Genomic DNA, 24,133 nt, shown 5'->3' with positions numbered 1-24,133 from the left:
TTACCTTTTAGTCTAAATGAGATTAAAAGGTTAATGCCCATGGTTCTCGCTGGAGAAACAGATAGATGGATGGAAAGAAGGTGGGGTTGATGCGAGAGGTGTCCGCCGTGCTGTCTTTTTAACCTTTGACCTCCAGGGGCTGACGGAGGGTTTAGCACTGTCAGGCTAATGCCATCAAATCCTCTATATATGCGTGTGTGCACAACCGTGCCAAGAGGACTACCGCAAAGCCAAGACAGCTTGACTGGCTATTGATTGTTATGCAACTAAACCCAGAGGATAGTTTGCTTCTGATAGAAACATAAAAGATCCCATGGCCTCACAGAAAAGCTTATCCACAGGGTAAAACCACTTCCTTCCAAGGAAAATCTACTTTTTAAACAAAAAGTTACATTGCTGAGTTCTTGTGCCGAATGTAATCTGCAGACCCAGAAGAAATGTGGCAATGTTTCCAGAGTTAACAGCTGGATACATTACATCTTGTTTGCTGAAACAGGCCCAGAGGACATCCAAGAGGATATATAATGTGACAATAAAGTGTGGCCTTCAGTTTATTAAAATGAGCACAGTAAAATAAGGCGGGTTCCATTTAGAGGAAACCTGAAGGTACCTTCGCTGTTGTTCAAGCTCTTCTGGAGTCGGTCCATTTGACACTGGGCGGGGGAGGGTCGCATAGCCTGTCAAAATACAACACAGAAAACATTCTTAATATAAATGAAAAAAGATTATGGAACATGGGATAAGACTGTTTGCTGTGAATGGTTTTAAACTCTTTTGAACAATTTATGATTTGTATTTTATGACACTCTTTGACTTGTATCCAACTGTCTATGTGCTTTTATTGGTTCACACACCTTTCTACCCATGCAGTTGAGTCTGCAAAGTCTGAGGACGGTGTAGACGGCCATGACGTAACAGAAGGATCGAAAAGGGTGGTGTACCTTTAAGGCATTTTATGGTCTTTAATTGCACTAGGTTTGCCAAACTGTATCAGAGCTCTTACAGTGCAGCTTTTTTTTAAATTTTGTTCATGGTTCAACAGCACAAGATAGGCAAAGGATCAGATGTTTTCTCAATAGCCAGCTGGTGTAAACAAACAGAAACAAAGACTCAGACTAAAACAGATAAACTATGGAAAAAAACATACAAGTTATAATCACATTTTTCACAGAAAGAGTGTAAATTCTGCAGAAAACACTGGAATAAGTTTCCAATAGCTGAGACATGGATTATGGCAGAATATCAACAGGTCTTATGGACCAGAATTAGGGCTGGAACCTTATTTTAAGTCTTATTTTAATGCAAAGATTTGTACATTAGCAGGAATGTAGCACAATTTCGAAGTGAAAGCAGGGCTCTGTTTATTTAAATGTGAAAGTGCAATAAAAAATTATTTGTCCTTAAAAATCAATGAATAACCGTGATAAATAATCGTGATCTTAATAATGATAAAAAATAATTGTGATTATAATTTTGGCCATAAACTTGCAGCCCTAACCAGAATTAGTCGTTATTAGTATCTAGACCAAACAGTTTTGACAACATAACTAAAAATATTATACTTTTCCAATCCTGGTAGTGTTTTATTTTCCATTTCATGGACTTGAAGTTGCCGTAAAATACAAGAATTTGTTCACTGATCCCTACACATGAATATAATTGAATATCAAGTAGCTTCGGATGCTGATGGATGGATGCTGGGAATCTCATTTACCTGCGTCTGACATGGAGGTGAGCACGTCCAGAGCGTGAGCCATGCCGTTGGCGAATAGAGTAGCATCCTCTTTGCTGCCAAAGTTGAGCCCCCACACCTGCCGGGCGTCCCGCCACTGGTGGAAGTTGGGTGTGGCCTGGTTATACTTGAGACCTTTCACGATTGGACAGTTTATAACCACCTGGGGAGGGAAGAGGACAGATGATCAATACAAGGATCCTTCTGGTGGCTTTTTGTCCATTTTCAAACAAATGGTGTCAATGAATAAAGAGGTAGTTTCTGGAAGTTGTATCCCTCACTTGAAAACTGGAAAAACTATTAAAAAACCAACAAACCCACATCCCTTCTTGTGCTTAAAATTATAGTGCCCAGTTTATTTTTGTTGGATTATCCTGGTTTATATTCCACCCAGCAGGTGGCGTGAAGCCTATGAACCAGGAGGGAAAAAATGTTCTGGGTTTGAGCGTTGCCTGAATGTGCTGACACGCCATTTCACTATTTGTTTAACAGCCTCTGGATTCCACAGAGCAGAGAGGAGGAGAGGAGACCCTGTCAGGGTGAATATCATAGCGGGCAACATGCACTGAAAAGAGAGGGGAGCAAGTTCAGCTGCCACTGCAGACAGCGGTGTTCCTAAACTCTCCATAATTCTGTCAAAAAGGCAAGAAAGGCAGGAGAGACAGACAGAGGATGTGACCAGAAACACATTCAAAATTAGGATAAAAGGGGAGCTTTATATGCTCTTAAGTGAAAGAAAGCAGCATGTTTAAAAAGCCTGAATGCCTGCAGAAAAACCTTAATACCACTGGGACACACTGGGCTGGGACGCATAAAACCAATTGAAAAGAAAGCATGAAGACAACTAAAAGTTACTCTACATGCAGACACTCTATATTCTCTCTCATTAGCTCCTCTGTGCTCTCATCCAGCACCATCCTAAACCAAGTTACATGTCTCCATCAGACACAAATATAGAGTCCTTATTGGGTATCAGGCTTCTTCCTAAATTGTCACAGGAAATGGTTGAACAGGCTAACCATCTCAGGAAACATCATCCACTTTAAGACCTGTCTCTGGGGAACACTTTGCAGTCCTGAATGTTTAAAGAAGGAGAGAGACACTGAGGCAGCAGGGAGAGCAGGGGCGTAGTCACGGATAGACCCACCCAAACCCAGTTTACCCAGCTTTCTGACTTCTGCCCACCTTTATCTGGCCATATCTGGTGAGTCATAATCTGGTGATAACGAGAAGGAAACCCGCTTTGTTCTCCTTTTCCAATATGCCTGTGGATTGTCAGGTTTGAAGGGCAGTCTCTCTTCTCAATACACCAACGTTAAGCTCGAAATTAACGCTACATGTTCCACAGAAATTCAGCTTTAGGTCTGTGTATTAATTTGTATTCCCTGCCAGCTTAAGCAATAATTATAAAAATAAGGACAAAAGATCATGGCTAATTCAAGGCTTAACAAACAAAATCTGTGCCGTCTATGTAGCTGGGAAACATATAACTAATGATATTATCTTGATATTTTCAAGCTCCTCCTAAAAATGTACAGCAGGATATACTGCATGTCTTCATAGCTTTCATAACGGTCCAACCATCGCTATTAAATGCCATTAGTTTTACACAGACCAGTACCATAACAGAATTAAAACACAAGCTTAGTAAACTGGGTCTATTAAGTGAGTACAAGGCAGAGTTGTATGAAACCAGGTTTTGGCTAAATTAGTACTGCAAATTTACAAATGACCAACATTTGAAATCATCACAGCAAGTTGTATACAGTGAAAACATGAGGCTCATCTGTAAGCTTGGTGTCGATTTCCAGCTTCCTCTCGAGCATTTGCAGAATTGTTCTTTATACTTTTCTCTCATTTCCAAGGCACAAAAACACAACTACAACAAAAGTGTCATGTCAAGTTGAGAGATTTCAGCAATAAATCCAGCAGGCCTATACCGCTGTGGACGGGGCCGGCAGCAAAATGTATTTTAGCCACTTAAAAGACAGGCCCACCTAAAAAATCAATAGCAGTTTAAGTGTACGCTATATTTAGAATATTTTCCCCACCTTGCTGTGAGACAGCTATACGTCTATGTTTCCGACGGGGAGTTGCAGCCGTTATCTATGCTTTCTCCAAAGCAACCAGACTCCATTGAAAAACAGTGATGTTACCTCACAGAACACAGGAGTTGCTGGTCTACTGCTTCATCGATCGGTTAGTTTGTTTGTGCTATTGTAAGTCTGACTAACCGATCGAGGCAGCAGTAGACCAGCAACTCCTGTGTTCTGTGAGGTAAGATTACTGGGTTTTTTTTCCAATGGAGTCTGGTGGCTTTGACGAGAGCATAGATGGATACAACGGATTCAGTTCCCCGTCGGAAAGGGCTGTCTGACGACATGATAAAGCGGTGTAAATATACTAAATATAGCGTACACTTAAACTGATATTGATTTTTTTTAGGTGGGCCTTTCTTTTAGGTAGCTAAAATAAGTTTTGCTGCCAGCCCTTTCCACAGCAGAACATTGCTTTGGTTCTGTGCGGTAACTCCTGTCTGCTTCTCCAAACTGGGGGCGTGCCGACCGTAATCTACTGTAGGTAATACACTGACTATGGATAAGTACCTCATACAACCCCACTTCAAAAACACCAAAACTATCCCTTTAAGATTTATGACCAAATTAAATTAAACATACCAGCAGAGGTGATGTACTCTTGCCCCTGCTGAAACTGAACTGCTGGTGTAATAGCTCAGTAGGTCACCAGTTATTTGTAACACTGGAGCTGGCTGTACCTGCACTGAAGGATTTGCTGGGACACAGTCCATGCGGTCATATATGCAAAGTAAATAATTGCCAACATGAATGCACTTTAAATAAGCAATAAAATCATGGAGCAATTGACAATAATGACTTCTTAGGTATTGCTGATGACATGATCATAGTATAAACAGTAGATGTATATAGTCACCCAGTTCTAGTGTGTGTCGTCAGATAGATCGTGATAATGTGAATGAATGGGCACATACAAAGATAGACTGTCTCACACTTGCTTGCTTACTCATACATACACCCTTAGGTACTTACAGGAGACCACATGACAGACACACATGAATGAGCTACACTTACACACACAAAGCTAAATACACTCGTACTTCCAGAGGCAAAGTTTCACACACACGCCCCAAAAACACAAAGTTTGTCAAAGTTTGATGTACCTGCTGGTCCGCCTGCATCTTCCGTCCCACTATCCTGAAGGCATTGGTGGAAGGGTTGTGATAGATCTGGACTCTGCTGAAGGACTGGGGTCCAGCGCCTGCCGGCAGCCACTTCTTATTGCCATCGTCATAGATCATCACAGTGGCCCGAGCCTGGCAAATACTCGACTCACTGCAAGACAGAGAGCAAGACAGAAAGACAACATTAATTATAATCAAGAAAGAACATTCATTTGAGGTAATCGCACATGGGGTGAAGTTAGTAAATTTGAGATTTGATTTGTTATTCTTTCAAAAAAGGTACTGGCAAACTTCATGTTTAAGACAGAACTCATCATATGTATAAAGGCTCTGAGAGATGCATCATTTTCTCTGCTTGCCCAAGCCTACACAACACAAAACATCTCTTACATGTAGCCATGAAATGAGTAAACGTGTCAGCCACATCAGAGCAAAAAGTACCAGCAACTGCAAAAAAAATAACCACACAAATTAAACCACAGGGATTTGTGGTAGTGATTGTACACTTAGCTGACAGAAGGTACGACCAACGATCTTTGCGGTTGATCTACAGAGATTAATAGATCTTCAAGGCTATATCTAGAAGATGCTAACAAAGAAAGACTTCTTTTTCTTATTAGAGCTACAACGATTAATCGATTAGCTAGACTATGAAATTAATTGCCAACTATTTTGATAATCGATTCATCATTAAAGTGATATCAAAATGTCTATTTATTATGTATATTTTTCTATATCGTTTACATCATGAAGTAGGCTAGGACTATATTCATTTACTTTTTTCTCTATAATTTCACATAAAACTTTATGTTCATTTTGCACGGTAGTTCTTAAAATGAGAACATACTCAGTACTTTTCATTTGTCATGTATTTAATTCACGCAGAATTATACAAAAATAGGCTTTACCATAGTTCATATAGACTATTTATTTAATTATTACCAGAAAACATGCTGCTATATCGTGATTTAATATATGGCTTTGTTGAATGCTTGATTCTGATTGGTCAATCACAGCGTTCTACGGTCTGTTATTTCCTTATAGCAGACCGTTGCAATGTATAACAGCCCGTTGCTATGGACGCAGTTCTGATGTCAGATTATGGCGGACCAAAATTATTGATTTCTTAAGTAAGTAGCTGTGTAATAAGCAGGATAATGTACAGCTAGCAGGTCATTGTTGTGAAATAAACAGGGCGATGCGGCACCACGATGCGAAGTGGAAGGGTACTGCATTGCCCTGACAACAATGACCGGCTCGCTGTACATTATCCCTTACTTATTTAGAATGCTATTAAATTATGGTTTGCACTACAGTGTGAACTGCAGCTGGAAGGGAAGAAGCAAACACAAGGAGTAGACATGAGGAGAAACTAAAGACAAACACACCAAAAAACTTTTTAGAGACGAGAGCCAGTTCTCCTAAGCTAGCCAGGCTTCCTCTCGAGGCCTCACACTGTCACAATACATTGCTTCTGAAATTGCGCTAGGATTCTCCTGATGGATCACAGAGTATAGTTTGTTCACATGTTGAGTGTTGCTGATGGAGGAGTTCCTGAAATTCATACAGTGTCTGTCTGGCAAGTTATCAGTCATAGAGAACTACACCACACTCTCCTTATCCTATGTGTCAAAACGAAGTGAAAGACTAAGAGGAGGAATGCAGAAACGTGTAGATTTGAGGAGGAAAAAGACAGATTAGTTTGATGCCGAACAAGATGGGAGGCGAGACAACAATGGAGGCTGACAAAGACGGGAAGTTGTGCCGAGCTCCGCCAAAGAGACGAGGCTCTGGAATCTTCCACCTGCTCTACATCAACCTCCACTACCTCCTCCACACACGCTTCACAAGAAAAAGTGTGCTGCGAGATCAGTGACAAAACATTTATTTATAGTTCCACGCAGGTAGAGTAAACACAAGTTACAACGCATTCAGGAATGCCCACGTTTAGGTAGCAGTATCAGTGTTAAGAGGCTCCAGAGAGTGTGCATACATATTTGCATTTCAGACACTGAAATCTAAAGATAATCAAATGGTTCATTGTAGAAAAGAATGATCATTTTTATACCATAACACACATATAAACTATAGAAATATCTCATACAAGTATGAGGTATAAACACATTGAGGTACAGAAGGTACACAGACAGAGAGGAACAAAGGTGGCCGACTGTCAATACCAATTTTTAACCATTCCTCCCCCTCTTCTCCTTAATGCCCCCCCGTGCTCTCCCAATAGACCTCTAATCCATGTCTTCCACCTCTCCCCCCTCTCCCTCCATCTGTCCCACCCCTGATACAATCTGCTATTTCCTGTGACACAGCCCCAAAGCCACAACCCACTTCCTGCTGCCAACACTGCCAAATAAGGCCTGCCTCAGCCTGAACAATCGATATGCACACATACACACATAAAAGGTCCTATAGTTTCCTACAAGTAGTTAACATTTCACTATCTGTCAATCATAGAGAAGTGTATTATATAAACTTCAAAACACCTTCCTGCAATTGTGTTATTTGGCACACGTCTTATAATAATTGTGCCCACAGTGGTGTTAGTCCAATTTTTCATTGTGACTTCCTCTCCTCTTTGCTTTTTGGCAACCTGTAGCTACAGAGATTTTTGCAGATATCCTGCACTGCACAGCAATAAACACGTTTTTTATCTATTAATTTCAAGTCATTTGTGTGTCTGCATTTTCAATGGTCAAACAGACAAATACTTTACTTGAACATCAGTCGAGAGGCTTGTAATGAGGACTTGGTAAGGAGAGGTTAGAAGTGCTGAGTGAGAAAGGACTTCTAATATAAACAAAGATATGTAAATACAGATAGTAGCGTGATGTGAGATGAAACTGGCAGAGGGAGGGACCTGAGCATTAGAGAGGTTATTTTTTCTAGTCTATGCTTAATAAGGTAGACTGATAAAATTTTGTCAGGCCTATATATTGGCCAACTTTAGCTTATTTAGATAAGGTGGAAACCTCCAGGTTTGAAAAGTGAAGCCAATGCAGAAGTGCTTTAAACTTGCATTCTTTCTAATATCCAGCAGGGGGCGACTCCTCTGGCTGCATATACATTAGCTGATAAATAACAAGAAATTGCATAACAGAAAGATGGCAAAGATATGTGTAAGATAATTTATATCGATTGTCCTACTTAGTGCATATCTTAATCAAAATTATTCAAACAAACTTTCTGAGGGGGTCTTGTCCTTCCCAATGTTTATGTATGTTATGTGTTTATGCCAATAAATCGTTACAGGATGTTTGTACCTCTCAAATGTCAATATCGGCTTCAAAATCCAATATCTTTTGGGCTCTAATGCTGAGGGTGTGCAATAATAATAATTAAAAAAAAAACACTCAACTTTATTTAGAAATCAATTACTTTTCACTCACAAGATTATGATTTTTAATTCTCAATTTGACAAGCTCTATCAAAGTGGATGTACACATCCCTACAGGTTGTTACAGCAATATCTCGGATGTGTGGTTTTAATAAATGAACAAATGAAAGGGAGCAAAAGCTACACATAGGAAACTAAGTCACATTTGACAACAGTGAATGAAGAAGAGAGAAGGCACTCTGGAAATGGGCTCAACATTGACACTGGCTTTAAATCTACACTCTTGGAGCAGGTTAAAGACACCTCGGGTTGGATGGATAAATACTGCAGCGCTCTCTGATCTTATCGGCATCAAGCACGCTGTTGATGTGCGGGGCAGAGAGGGCTTATGGGAACTGGGAGGGGACAGAGACTTCGGACTGGGAAATGTATGCATATTTAATGGCAGAGAAAGCGAAGGCTCAGGAGTGAGACTGAGAGTGAGCAGCTGCATTATTGATGGAACTACGGACACCGGGGCGATAAAAGCGTGTGTGGCACACGCACATACAGAGGAGGACTCGCGGCGCACACCCTCGCACCTGTCAACCTGCCAACACGTGTGTCCATGTGTTGACCCAACCTACTGGGTACAACATGGCTGCAGAAGACTCTGACTGGACTGAGTTTTAGTACTGGAATAAACCAAGACAGGCGCGGTCATCTATTCCTGTCTTTCCATCAGACAAAGACCACCAGTTCACCAGTGAAGACGCTGGCTGTGGAGCTAAGTCAACTGGTCACTTAGTTAGCTTAAGAGGTTTTCCCTTAAGCACAAATAGGTCACTGGCTGATGCTCTGGGAGGGATTTGAGACACCAAATACCTCAAGCAAAGGACCTGCTTAATACAACAGAGGACTTCAGCACAGGAAATGATCACCAAAATTGCCTGTATACTTTAGAAAAAAAACAACTTAAAAGCTGAACCCAGTCTGTCTTCACTTGTCGTTATTACAGCATTACAGTGAGTTCCTCATCTCCCTGCGGTCAGTGAGGGGTTAACAGGAAACCGCAGTGCACGGCCGGGGCACACACTCGCTTGGAAATGTCTGTATAAGGCTGTGCTCTGGGAGCTTTTCCCCAAATGTGCTGGCAAGTACAGTCAGGCCCAGTAGCTCTGTCTCATCCCTCCTACTCCTCAATTTACCTGACCCTCCCACCTCGCTACTCTACTTCCCTCTCCATTCTCTCTGAATCAAAACGATTTAACCAAGTACCAAGATCTGTCACGAGATGTCTCTTTGGTGGCATCCATGCAGAGATATGTACATTACATAATACTGCAGTTCACATTTATATTTGGTGCAGGGATAAGAAGGCCTAACGTACAGTGAAATGGATAGGAGTACATTCATCCTATGTATCATGAGACTGTTTTACTGAGCAAAATAGCACACGTGACATACAGACAAGACGCACTGAAGTAACTCAGCGTTGCTGTCTAGACACTAAGTAGAGTAATACCATTCCTGGCTCACTGTCCCTCCTAATTCGTCAGGCTTCTTTCTCCTCCTGGAGTTCATAATGCCACTATATGAAAAGCCTTTTTTTGCCCCTCACAACTACAGCCATCTATCATTTTTTAATGATGTTCAGGCTTTTTCAGTTGCCTCCAGGAATAAGTGTCTTTCTCTGTGGTAAAAAAAACAACAGGGATAACTGAGACCTGCAGGAGTAATGAGTGCAATCGGACAATAATATCCTTACAGCTTCATGTCTGAGAGGAAGGTTTTTTCGTTGGGGCTGTCCTTGACCAAAGACTCTCTTACTCGTACGATTTTGTCGACTAATCGATTATTTGATTTAAACAACATGTCTGTGAAACTGAGTTTGTAAGAAATCTTAGTCGACTAAGACCAAAAGACAGATTAGTCGACTAATTGAGCCTTAGTTTTTTCCACCGCTGTCAAAGTTGATTCACTAAACCAGTCATGGCCAAATATGAAACATAAGATGGGAAACAGGTGTCATATTTGAATTAGTAAACGTTAGGTGGCCGTGCTGCACCTTAGATGAACAAACGGTGATTCATTACATATCGTTTCTTCTTCCCCTACAGTGAAACGTCACATTAAAACCAGACAGGGCCTGACAATAAGTCACTTAATAGTGTCTGTGTTTAACCAAACCACTTCCTCCCTCACATTCGCGGCCTGATAAAAATAGAGAAGACAATTTACAGATGAAAGACAAAAAAAGCATCACTTTAAATTCCTCTATATGATGTGTAGAAGAACAATGTTTTCTATATGTTTTTCCTGTAATAATTTATAGATGAATTCTAGGGCTGTGTGATTTTTAAAAGAAGTGTGATTATTTTGACTGATATTGCAATAGCGATATGTTTTGCGATATTAGAGGGAATGATAAATATATATAATTATTCTCATTTTCATTGAAAAACATATTAAAATGAATATGGTGTGATTTTTGCAGGAATCTGTACCAAACAAAGATGTTTTCTTAAGTCTGTACAATATGACGTGTGGGCCAGGACATCTCTGTAGCTCAACAACGTTTAAATTTAAATGGTATTTTGACACATATTTAGACTTTAAAAATGATTGCACGGCCTTATTGCGATTTTGATAAAATGTGGATTAATTGTGCAGTCTTGGTGAATTCCTCTGTCTTTTTTAAAGTTATGAGAAACTGAAAACTATTTACTGTAGATAAAAAAAAAAAACATTGTTCCATCCTATCTGCAGATGTTTTTATTCTGGATATGATAATATGAAACCTGGGGCTGATCACATTGGAATATGTTATGGTGGATATTTATACATATATAGTGAGAACTTCATTCATAAGTGAAGAGTGAAACTTTCCCTTTCCTCCACAGCACCTGGATAGTTGACACAAGCTACGCGTGTGAAAGTCACGTTCGAGACAGACACACAAACTGCAGGCAGAAGTGAGAAAAGGAAGTGTTAGCTGCAAAGAGGCAACATGGGAAAACACATCATGTGCCAGCATGGGAATACTCCCCTGTTTATACTATATTATGAAAGCCAGGCTGCACGGTTCATCCAGTTATTATTAGTTCGTTATTTCCATATTGCAAGAGATAAAATTTTCTTTTGAAATAAAGGGTTTTGCTGCCTCATTGCCACAGTGGACTGAGGTCATGATGGTGGTAAAGTACTTGACCTCGGATGCTGACTCGGACATGGAAAGTTCACACAATAGCCTGTTGACGCTGGCCTGGTCATCTGACAGTACACTGTCCTCAAACAACCCTCGGGCCATGTATGTAAAGGGCTGTCAGCCAGGCCCACATGACTCTGAAATCAACCTCTCTGAGCAACAGTGTTGGAAATCAACTTTTTTGTCCACCTGCCACCATGGCTGTTGGTTTCCAAAATCTAGCAGCCACTCAATAGATTACCATTGTTTTTTGGCTGGGGAGTGAAGCAAATCTAGCAGCCACTTGTGTGTTTTAACCAGCATTTGGCTGGTGACTGGTGCTAATTTCCAACCCTGCATTCATCTCATGAAACTTGTTTGTATCTCATGTCAATATTCAGTGACTATCACAGACTGTAAAAGTAGGAACAAAGATAAGCTTTCAAACTGCAAAGTGCAGTTCCTGTTTAGCTGTCCCATAAATGTTAATATGTAGCCCGAGACGCCCGGACTCAATTCAGGGGACAGACAGGACTTTCGAAGGTTTGAACATTGTCCTACCCACTACAGTACAGGCTAAATAAAAATAAAAGCTTTTAGATTCAGGTTAGGGCTAGAAAAGGAGATCTCTATTAGCCTTACTCCTCTGCTAACTTCACTCCCCCGTTCTTCATCATTCTCCTCACGCCTGTTTCTTTTCACACAGGTCCTAGCATGCTGCTAAAGCACGCACAAATGGACACACACACACAGATACATGTATTTGCTGCAGGCTACTGCTTTCTGCCTCCACGAGTCAGCCACACAGAAACAGGCAAGAGGGCTATCTCAGCTATTCTTCTCAATATCTTTGTTTGAATGGAGTCGGACAGCTTCAGCTGAGACTCCTCCACTAAGAAAAGCCCTCAGCATTCTTTGAGTGCTGACTCATCCTTTGCCTGGCACCGTTTATCCAGCATTGTGGAAAAGTTGAATAGACGTTTGGCCAAGAACTTTCATTTAGTGTGACCACTTCAAGAGAGGAGATGAATTCCTTCCTGCTTCGGAGGCAGTGTGTTGCGTTGTGTGTGTGTGGCGAGGGGGCATTACTGCTACACTCAATGCCCATATTTGGAACCATCTCACCTCTGTCCTCCTCACTGAGCTCAATTCCTTTTACAGGTTGGAGCACATCCTCCTCGACTCAGGCCGAGGAGGAGGCAGGCCTACTTTTCTGGAGAAGAACAATCCCCCTTTCTCAGCTGCCCTGACTTGTACACTCTTTCCTTTACACTAGATGAGAAATGTCTACACTCAAGTCTGAGCCAATTGAAGAGAAAAAAACTAAGTCGAGAAAAACAACAATCATATTTACTGCTTCCGCCTTCTCATTGATTGAGTGGCATGAGTGTGTAGACTTTGAACTTACATTAGTCTACTTTTCAGATAGTGGCTACTTGGATGATAGTCGTACAATGCATTACACCGACGAAGCCAACCGACCCTTTGCTAAGCCCCGTCCCCAGCTGCTACTCCGTCAAGCTGTCAGAGCTACCATGGAGCCCACACTGTCACTAACTGTACTCCCCTGTACTAGCTGCATAAATATCTAGCTAATTTGGGGAAAAACGAAACAGCGATTTCAGAGAGAAGCAGACAGATTATGCGTCTCCACTATGTGTTTGAAGGATATATCAGGGTGTCAAACTGACTCAGCAGCAAAAACAGGTTACAAAGATAAAAATAGAAGCTAAAGCATGCAGATCACAGTGTAAAACTGAACTACTACATCACCTGTCAATCAGAAGACAATGAAATTAAGGAACAACACTGTTCCTGTAAAGCCAGGAAGGTTTTTAGTCACTAGTTAATGATGTGCTAAAGTAATCTGCTAAGGTTAGCTCCACAAGTTTCTACGTCGAAATGTAACATTTTAGAAATGTGTATCTCCTTCCAACCACTCCGGGTGATGAGAATCACTATTACACAACGTTTAACCATGAGTAGCTCCACAAAACCAGCCTGAAAATGAGGAAAATCGGAAATGATTGCATGAATGTCCGAAAAGTAGAGCCAGATAGTTGTCGGACCCTGTTCGAAGCTTGCTCGCTACGATTGGCCAGTCTGCATTCAAGGGGCGTGACTTAGCGAAGGCTCAAATCCATCACCATAATACCAAGTTTATGGTGGCAAACAAACTGTAATAAAGAGTTTAAGCGCTCTTGAAGACCTTTACAATTCATTTTTTATTCCAACATGTGAACAACAACAACTGAACCTGCACCTCAGCTGATCCTTTGTTTGCACTACCCAAGCAAACACAATGAAAATAGATAGACATATAAACTGGCCAATCCATATAATGATGTTTATCCTGTTACTGACTGAAACTATGTACAAACAAAACAGCAGAAGTTACATTCAGGCCGTTATTCACCTATGACTGAGCTTTGAGCATTAACTTTTTTAGCAGATGAATCTTTAACAAAAGGATGTTCCTCTTTTGACCACTCAATTGACCTCAACATCAAGTTCCCAAATAAAACTTGTACTATTCAAATACTACCGCTTAGACAGAAGGTCATAAAGAGACAGAGTGGGAGCTTCATGCAGCATCCAGGTCAGCAAAAACTGTTTCTGTAAACAAGATTATGTGCATCACTAATCATGCAAAAACAAAAAGTGTCACCCATGCAGAAAATGGTTCAGTTTTTAACTGAAGAAGTAAAAACAGGTTCCCTTTTTAAGCCTGTCCTCTTCTGTTTAGTTATAAACAACAACCCAGAGTTTAAGTGGTGCCTAATGATAAATGAAGGAAAACTACTGCCCAGCAAATCATCTGCTGGGATTCCTCCAATACTGTTTTATGTAATGCAGCCTTTGTGTATCAGCAATCACCATCATCCCAGATAAGTGAAGTTAAGATCCAAGGACCTGAGAGATAGTAATGTTTAAGATGGCTGACAGCATAAAGCAGTTCTTATACTAACTGGCATCCATTACGCTCCATTAAGCAGCAGCAGTGGACCCCCTGATGAACTCGATGTATCTTTGTGCCCATTAGCAGTGCTGACCATGCAATATATCACTATAGCATTTCTGCCCACAACAAGCTTCGGTTTCACTACGTTGTTCGATTCAGACTCTCCATCAGCTGGAATGACGTCGCTCAGTCTGGCTAATGCAAAAAGACGACAGGGTTTGTAGATGTGTCTGTTACTTCATTCTGGCACCTCAGAGCTGTTTGTTCCGCTCGATTTCACACTGGTGAGGGCTAGAAGACAAGTCATACAAGCTAAAACACAGAAATCTAAATGCCCATCTATTCTTATCCTCTGAAACATCTCAGTTCCCACTCAAGGAGAGTCAATCGTCAAATCAGAGCTTTATAGATGAGATGAAGAATGGTGACGTCATCTTCCTTTATTTCTAGCTAGTTTATTTGCTACATGAAAAATTGCATCAGAAAAATGGCTAAAAGCGTGGATGAGATCAACGCAGCTGTACAGATTGTACACAGACATTACAACTCTTAAATAAACAGATTTAGATAACTGCTCCTAGTAACCACTACCATATCTTCCGTGTTGATGACAGCAAATGACCTCGTCAGACAGATATGGCAGTTGCTCCTGATTGGTTAAAGCAAAACCAAAATAAATATCCCCCCCCACACAAGAAATCAGCAAACATAAACAGTGAATTAATGAAGCGAGCACGATTATCAGGCCTATATATTCTGCTTATAATGGAAAGTGAAAAACACCCAACTTGGTTTTGAGATTGATTAACAGACAGAGGTAGTTTTCTATGCTTCAGGTCGTGCTAATGTTTATCTGGACAAAGAAATATTTCAGGGTTTCCCGCCGGGCCTGAGATGACTCCCCGCCAGACCAAAGCATCAAAGGCTACCACTAAATTCAATTCAAGACTTTACTAAATTCATAAACACCAGTCCCACTGGGACCATGTCCATTATTGTTATCTGTACTGTGCATGTTGTGCTATTTATTGTATGTATTGTGATTTACTATGATGTGTTTTAACCAACCTGTGAAGCCGAAGGCAAATTTCCACATTTGTGGACAATAAAGATTATTATTATTATGTATTTATTATGTATTTACATACCTGTAAAATGTGTAAAACAGGTAGCAAACTCCTTTAAGGAACAACTCAGTGCATAGGTTGTGTACTTAACGATAGCGAGTGTGCGGTCGAGAAAGAGAGCGTTCGTATGCGTTAAGGACGGTGATATGAAGTTAAAGGTAACGTTACAGCTGTGAACATAGCAGTGCTGTGTGTACAGTTTAGGCTGTCGGTTAATAAATGATACAACTCCCAGGCCAAGTTTCCGTCACTGTGTCTTGCTCGTCACCTGCAGATTAAAGTGAAGGGGTTAGCCTCAAAGTTAGCGACAACAACGACTCAGGCTCACTCGCTTAATTTGGGCTGACCCTTAAAAGGTCTACCAGCTATTCTCATTTTAGTGACAAGCTGTGACATCCAAGTTTTGCTCAACCAGGGAACCGGGGAAGGTTTGTCACTTTTACCTGATAAATGAAATGATAAATAAATCATGATTAATTATTTATAGATTATCAACATTGTTGTGGATTCATTTTATATCAATCGACCATACCATGATGGAGGACTGTATCCATAATACTCACTGCCAGCGATTTACACAATTCTCACACACACAATTTCTTGAGAAAAAAGATTCAACACCGGTTTGAAAACACAAAGCTCAGTAAACAACTACTTAACATGGGTGAGGCGTGACCAGCAAGCTAGTTAGAGTAAAGGTCAAGTTTAAAATAAGTGATCACGGAAGAAACAATACTATACAGAGAGAGCATAACAAGCTAGAGAGGCACAATTAAAGAAGAAAAACGTCCACCAAGGAAACTGGATTTGTCGCCAAGTAGACAATAGTAGGTTTTGTATGTTGAGCAACTCCTGTAGCAAAGCGTCTAATCCACGGTGCAGGCCGGCATAATGGCCTATTTATGAGTATGAGAGGTGGGAGGACCCACAGGGGTAAATTGGTTCAGGGGAGGGAGTCGCAGTGATTGGGTGTTGTAAGAGACAAACTCGCAAGACCATTTTGTTAATGGAGAGTGTGGAGTGATGAAGCATACGGGCTTTGTGATCATTTAGACACACCAACTGTACAGCGAGTCTTTTGAAGTGCATATCAACATGCAACTCTTTATGATGCATGAAATAAAGCCATTATTCTTAATCCATTATAGATAAGAATTCCCACAAGCGCACCCCAATTATCTCAAATTGTTATTGTTTCTGGGGCGCGGGGGGTAAGTGTGGCTTTTAGGAGGTCTTTGGCTGGAAAAACTAATTTAATAAGGCTGTTTATGTTCACACTAAAAGTGCAATAATGTCAAGTATGCAGAATGTCTCCCATGTATGCGGATACAGTTTGCAAAAGATGAAGGTGAATCAGAAATGTATCCGTCTGCAAAGAACAATGCAGTTTTACATCGTTCCAGCGAATCCATTTAAGTGAAAACTGAGAACACAAATGTTTCTGTGCTTTATATTTTGAATTATAAAATAGATTTTAACAAGTAACATCGATTGCTGGCAGGCTGAAAGTCTGTTTATACCATGCAACACTGATAGACTTCAAAAGAAAAAATGACTGTGCGAAGGAATTAGGAAAGCAAGTAGAGACATGAAAAATTAGCATCTGAGCACAAACATTACACAACACCATGGCATGAACACGCTGCTAACGCAACACCAATGAGTTTCATCTTGTTATCCTTACATGGACATTATACGCACCAATATTGCTAAATGCCTTAAATAACAACAGCTACTGGCCTGTTGGGACATGAGGTCAAGAAGACATTGAAAATGTTGATAGAGGAAGAGGATATGACAGCAAAACTGCAAAGATCTCCGTTAGAGCTGCATTCCTTTCCAGTTACTGCCAAGGCAGGAAAAAAAGCTGGAGCCGAGACACAAAGGAGACTGAGGGGGAGGCCATTTCCCTGCTTTTAAGGCTGATCAATAAAAAAGCTCATGCAAGAAGAAGAGTGTAAGGAGGAAAGCTGAGGAGCCCAGTTTGGCATCGCTTCCAGGCATGTGAAGCTTCTAAACTGAGCACAGAAAACTCGTTAGATTGCAAACAGTGTGGCGAGGCGAGCAGATGCATTACACCTGTCTGCTTACGACACATGCTTAATTCTTGAGCCTGAGGCGGCCATACTGCTGGTGTTGGATGGGACACACAAGTTAGTCACAGAGACCCAGTCAGTGAGTCATGGGGGGGGAGACAAGAGTCACCTCTGACAATAACAGTGACTCATTATGCAGATGGGTGCACTTCCTGTGCCACCGAATCAAAGGATGAGATAAGTCTGTAATGCTGATACGGTGCTCTTAGCATTGATTTTCATTTGGGAGCATCTGCTTTGAAACAACAGATGTGCACTGAAGGTGGTAGGCGGAGATAACGCTGTATGAGTGGAATAGCAGGACGTTTCTATTGACTGCAAACCATAGACTGTATATATAGATGGATGACGCGTCTCCACTTCCTCCCACTGTACAGAAGTGAAGCCAAAATATCCCGATTACGAGAGCTGCCATCTTGAGATTTTTACGTCATTTGGAGCCAGAGTCTGCATTGATTGGGGGACTGGAGCCACGGTATCGTCCCGCCCGAGCCAATCCCGAGCCGAGCATGGCCGCAGCTTGTTAGCGAGAGCCACCTAGCTGCTACTTTAGCACCACGGTAGCTGTTTGGCTAGAAAAACACAACAACTAACCATAATATCTCTCTACATGTCCCATCCGCTCACATGGAGGGGGTGAGTTTTATGACCTATACTGCAACCAGCCACCAGCGGGCGATCGAGACGTTTTGGCTTCACTTTTAGGGAGCTGTCATCCATCTTTATATACAGTCTATGCAGCAAACGTAAAGGCATCTTAAAGACGCACTACTGAAACACTTTCTCAACTGGGTCAAATTGTTGAACTTTCGACAGCTCTTGTGTGTCAACATTCACATACCACAGGGACAAATGACAATGAACATGAGTGGAACTGCATTCCAGTCTTTACCTATTATGCAAGGGGACATCAACTGTTCAGGCCACAAAGGACGGCCAGCAGGAGCAGTATCCAGATAAAGTAAGACTAGGGATGCACGGCAGATAAAGGCTTTAGAATTAAATATTGGCATCGACCAGAAATGAACTTTTCCTCTGATATAACAGGCCGATACAATGCTGTTGACGAAGTGGGTGCAAAAACAAATGTCTGTGTTGTGGAGGTACGGTACATTGTTTTGCAACCTGTGAAATAGGTCAAATTTGCCCTGGCTGTGTCTGTTTTCATGATTGTCTCAGGGACAGCATCATCCAAGCCTGATAAAGTTTTGTTTGAACATGTTACATAAAAATAAATATGGCACGTTTTACAAGTAGCCTAAGTTGAAGTAGTTTTCATATTTTGCCCAGTGAATGTATACATTTTGAAAAGCATTGTATTTTATGTGTGCATCCGCTAGTAGGCCATCATGATAACAGTAGGCATAATAATAGGTTAATTCCACTACAGGAGAGACTTGATGATCTCTGCAATTAGGTGGAAACCAAATGTGCATATATCTGTATCGGCATTGTCAATCGGACAAAATTAGTTGGAAAAATCCAATATCGTGCATCCCTAAGTAAGACCTACAATTATCAAGATAAATGTCACCTATAATCAGCTAAGAGAGACCAATTTGAAGGGCATGACGAAACCTGAATATAGACAAAGTGGCTCCAGACTTTAATATTTACATTGTGTGTTTGGTGCAGCAGTCTAGTTCCTGAAGTGGTTTGTGGTTGGAGGAAGTAGTTTTTGTGTGCAGTTGAGCAATACGACAATAAAGCAATAATGCTTATCTTATTGTTTGATGTGTAATAATTCAATTACGTACCATAGTGGTGTAATAGTTTTATTATACCATAGTGGTGGTGAGACCAGTTTGTTGTCATTGTGATTTGTACGCGTTTGTATACAACAATAATCTTACACTGCAGGTTAAAGACTTTCTTCTACTAATTCTATTACATATTAACCTGCCTATGTGTTCTGTTAAGTATGTTAACACAGTAATCTTTGCATTAACTTAATTAATGGCCGGGTGTTAATCAGCTGGGTGTTTTTTAATGCCTTACTGTGATTGTGGCATGATTTAAGGCAGCTCAAGTGCCTCCTGTTCCTGCTTTAATCAAAGTCACTATGCAGAACTATGTGCAAAACAAATACAAAACCTGGACCAACCCATGTGCCGAGCTGAGATATATTGTTACTGAAATGGCGGCGCAATCGGTTTCGAGATAAAGAACTAGTCACACAGGTTACCAGCCCTGTAACTCCACTGTACTCTGCTGTATGGTCCTGAATTAAACCCGCATCTGTAAAGCCTTCAAATACAGAAAAAGTTGTTCCTTGACATAAGTGGACCCTGTTTAAATGTGAAGGAGTGAAAGAAAAGAGGAGCGGTCGCTTCAAAAAGCATGTAATTTCAAACTGCACAGGCTGTGACAGGATGTGGAATTTGTGGACATGAGCTTTCCACTGAGAAATTTGGTTCCTCTGTAGTCCCAGGGGGAGAAAATAGTAGAAGAGGGATAGGTTTTATGTGTGGCTGAGGAATGCATGACATGATATAAACAGGGGGCATTTGAGTGGTCATTGTGCTGCTAAAGGAGCCCCCCTATATAGAGGAGAATCCACCATGCTTAAGTGCCTTTCAGCAAGACACTGAATCCCTTTCACTTCTTCTATAAACTACCCTGACCTTTGACTTTAGTTATGAACACTGCTGTTCACTTATGGAGGTTTTTATATCATTGCTATTTTGCAGGATAGTGTTTTTTTTGGCCACTTTGTCAAACTCTAAGGAGGCTTCTGCTCCACTGTTCAGGAAACTGAACATTCTTTCAGTTTATGACATAAATATTCATCAGATATGTGTGTTTATATATAAGTATATGTTCTTGCCTTCTTCTTTACCATCATCGTTTAGCAACTTCTTTAAATCTAATTCAATCTCAAATTCATTCACATAATACTAGACAGGTTAATCTTGTTTTGAGTTGGTTGGTGGATTGGATGATTGAACTCTCGAACAGTAACAAGGAACAAACAAGACAACAACTCAAAACAAGAGTCAATACCAACAGGAGAATACACTGTTTACCATTGGCAGAGCATTTTGTCAAATTTTTCTTGGGGCGCTACCCACATAATCAGCTGTGTTGCTCATCCCACAAATGCATGATCTTTACAAGTTGGACATCATTGTGAAGGTACATAAACAGGCTTTCCAACCATGTAAAATACAATGCCAATTAGCATTGTAACAACAGAGAAATAATCCACCAAACACAAATCTCCCAACTTTTTTTCCCCAGTTTATTTCAATGTTTTTATTGGATTGTTTGGTTAGGTTTTTCCTGCACATTTTGTGTACTTTTTGTTGTTGTTTAACTTTTGTTGTATTTTTAAAATTAGTTTAGATATTTCTTCCTTTTTTGTTATTGTTTTTTTTTTCTCCTGGGGTTGGTCCCTTGTATAAGCCTGTGGCTTCTTGACCTCTCCTGACACATTTCTTGTTTGTTTTTTTCATTGACTGGATTTTGTGCAGTTTTATATATGTGCAAATAAAATAAAATAAAATAAAATAAAATAAATAAATAGGTTAGGTGCTGCTGCAGCCAAAAGGAGCAAAACAAAAGAGTTTTGAGAGTTTGAAACACATATAAAACTATGTTTTTGTCATCTGACCAGCTCAACAACCCAACCCAAAGGCAGCCACACTTGAACAGTCTGACCATGCCAACACAAATACTTTCTGGTACCAAAAACCACCAAGTTATTCACCAGCAAAGGTCACAAAAACCTGCTACACATTTTGTGTACTTTTTGTTGAATTTTTAAAATGATGTTAGTTTAGATCTTTCTTACTTTTTTTGTTATTGTTTTTTTTTCTCCTGGGGTTGGTCCCTTGTATAAACCTGTGGCTTCTTGACCTCTCATGACACATTTGTCGTTTTGTTTTTTTCATTGACTGGATTTTGCACAGTTTTATATATGTACAATTAAAATAAAATAAAATAGATAAATAGGTTAGGTGCTGCTGCAGCCAAAATTGTAATTTGTAAATTGTACATTTTTATTATTTTATTCTAACGTTTTTATCTATTCTTTTGTTTTTATCTATTCTTTTGTTATTATACAGTTTGTCTCGCACCAAAAATGCCAAAGAAAATTCCTAGTGTATACCTCTTACACCTGGCAATAAACACCATTCTGATTCTGATTCTGATTCTGAAAAGGAGCAAAAAAAAAAAGAGTAGAGTTTGAAACACATACAAAACTATGTTTTTGTCATCTGATCAGCTCAACAACCCAACCCTGGGAGTATGAACAGGTAGGACTACACTTTCAGTCTGACCATGCCAACACAAATACTTTCTGTTACAGAAACCACCAAGTTATTCACCAGCAAAGGTCATTAAAACCTGCTACACAGCGTCCTGTGAAGCTCCATGTAGCCGAAACCACACCAATAACAGCCAGAAACTCGAGTTATTCCTGATTTAATGTGTTAGAAAACAACTGGAGTGAAGATTTAAAGAAGGTATTGTAGGAGTCAGAACTGAACAATCGCCTTTTGTTGAATCCAGGAGCCGAAAACACCAAATGTAGGCTGTAAAAACACAATGAAAGATGAAGGTTTCCTCACCTCATTGTTCGTCCAGAGTGGAGCTCCTCTCTCTCTCTCCTCGGAGGGTGAGTTCAGAGCTGACTTCAGAGCTGAAGACCGGCCTTTAAAAAAGTCACACTAGTGGATAAAAAAAACGAGGAAAAATCGGTGGAAAAGGGGCGCATCTACACCCGCAAACGGGGTAGCAACTAGCGGTGTAAAGAGAAGCACACCTCGACGATTTCCTGGTTGTGTGGAAGCGGGAGAGGAGGAGGAGGAGGAGTAGGAGGAGGAAGAGGAGATACAGTAGTGGAGCGGGCTTGTCAACTCCAATCTCTATCCCACTGTGCTTTCTACCGGTTTCTACGAGATAAAAGAGGTGAAGCCGGGAGGAAGCGGGCTATACTGAAAGCAGAACTTGTCTTTTCACACTTTGTGTTGGTTTAAGGCTCCGTTTCTTGAGATTTAACAACGTTTAACCCGACTTTCCTCCGCTCCCCTCGGTCGGTCGGTAGGTCCGTTGGTGTGGAGTCGTTGGAGTCTGGCCCAACCGCCAGCTTCAAAGTAGGCTACAATTCCATGTTGCGTTCAGGTGCGCCTCGTAAAGCCAGCAATTTAGGCGTGTGAGTGTCCTCGACTGTTACAGAGACTTAATTTTTTTTTGGTAGTATTTTTTTTTTGTAGTATTGTTTTTTTTTTTTTTTTTTTTTTGTAGTATTGTTCTTCTAAGGTTTATTCAACTTCGTCAACTATTTCTTCTGTACGTTTTTTGCAGTTTAACTACTCCTGCATACTTTCAGCTACAGAAACCGTTCAACTATCAAAATGATCAGCTCTTTAAGGACATTAGTGCTATGACTTTTCTTGTTTCAACTATTTATACTTTTTAAAATTTTAAGCTTTTTCCACATTTTTTTTTACAATGTAACGCAATGGAGAAAATCTTAAACCTACTCTACTTTGAGATGCTACTGCTTTGTATTTCAGCTCTTAGCTTCTTTAGGTAATGCAGTTCAGATTCCAACTCTGCCAGTTGTACATTTCATCTTCTAGGGTTTTCAGCAGTGCAGTGCAATGCATTTGAGCTTTAACATTTTTAGGCTAGTCATTTCACATTTCTGCATTTTCAGCAATCCTTTGCAATAAATTTCAGCTGTCAGCATTCCCACGCATTTTCAGCAGGAAATGCATTTTCTAGTTATATAATATTATGATATATATAAATATAGAATATTATGACTTTATTTTCTGTAAATCTCCGATTTTTTCCCCTCAATTTGGCCCTGTATACTACATTTGCACTTGGGCTATCACTGCATTAGACTTTTTTGTTTTTGTTTTACATTTATCCTTTGATATTGCAATATATTGTTATTAATTGTTTTTTTTTGTTTTATTGACACAACAAACATTAATTACTTCTTTATTATTACGACTTTTTTCGCGCAAAGTTATGAATTTATTCTCGTAATATTACGACTTTTTTCGCGCAAAGTTATGACTTTATTCTCGTAATATTCCGACTTTTTTATCGTAAAGTTATGACTTTATTCTCGTAATATTACAACTTTTTTTCTCATAATATTATGACTTTATTCTGGAAATCTCAGATTTTTTTCCCCTGAATGTGGACCTGTAAACTACATTTGCACTTGGGCCCTCACTGCATTAGACTTTTTTTGTTTGTTTTTTTTGTTGTTTTTTTACATTTATCCTTTGATATTGCAATATATTGTTATTAATTGTTCTTTATTTGTTTGTTTGTTTTAGTGACACAACAAACATTAATTACTTCTTTATTATTACGACTTTTTTCGCACAAAGTTATGACTTTATTCTTGTAATATTACAACTTTTTTATCGTAAAGTTATGACTTTATTCTTGTAATATTACGACTTTTTTTCTCATAATATTATGACTTTTTTCTGGAAATCTCAGATTTTTT

General features: G+C 40.1%; 1 protein-coding gene across 4 annotated transcripts in view; it reads right to left on the bottom strand.

The window, feature by feature from the left end:
* Nucleotides 1–22,730, bottom strand: part of vaspb (vasodilator stimulated phosphoprotein b) — a 31,845-nt gene extending 9,115 nt beyond the window's left edge. Inside the window, exons 1-4 of one of the 4 annotated variants that reach the window (XM_074641562.1) lie at nt 22,227–22,730; nt 4,932–5,103; nt 1,715–1,895; nt 611–677 (exon numbers count right to left, since the gene is read on the bottom strand). In XM_074641562.1, the coding sequence (XP_074497663.1) occupies nt 611–677; nt 1,715–1,895; nt 4,932–5,103; nt 22,227–22,231 (425 nt within the window). In that variant the 5' untranslated portion in view covers nt 22,232–22,730. The remainder of the gene's footprint in view (nt 1–610; nt 678–1,714; nt 1,896–4,931; nt 5,104–22,226) is intronic. The other 3 variants (XM_074641565.1, XM_074641561.1, XM_074641563.1) reach the window with 3 other exon arrangements.
* Between the last annotated feature and the right edge of the window lie 1,403 nt (nt 22,731–24,133).

Source organism: Sebastes fasciatus, chromosome 7 (genome assembly GCF_043250625.1).
Source record: "Sebastes fasciatus isolate fSebFas1 chromosome 7, fSebFas1.pri, whole genome shotgun sequence".
Taxonomy (NCBI): Eukaryota; Metazoa; Chordata; class Actinopteri; order Perciformes; family Sebastidae; genus Sebastes; species Sebastes fasciatus.
Note: the sequence above shows the minus strand (reverse complement) of the source record. Positions and strands in the feature narration are given on the sequence as shown.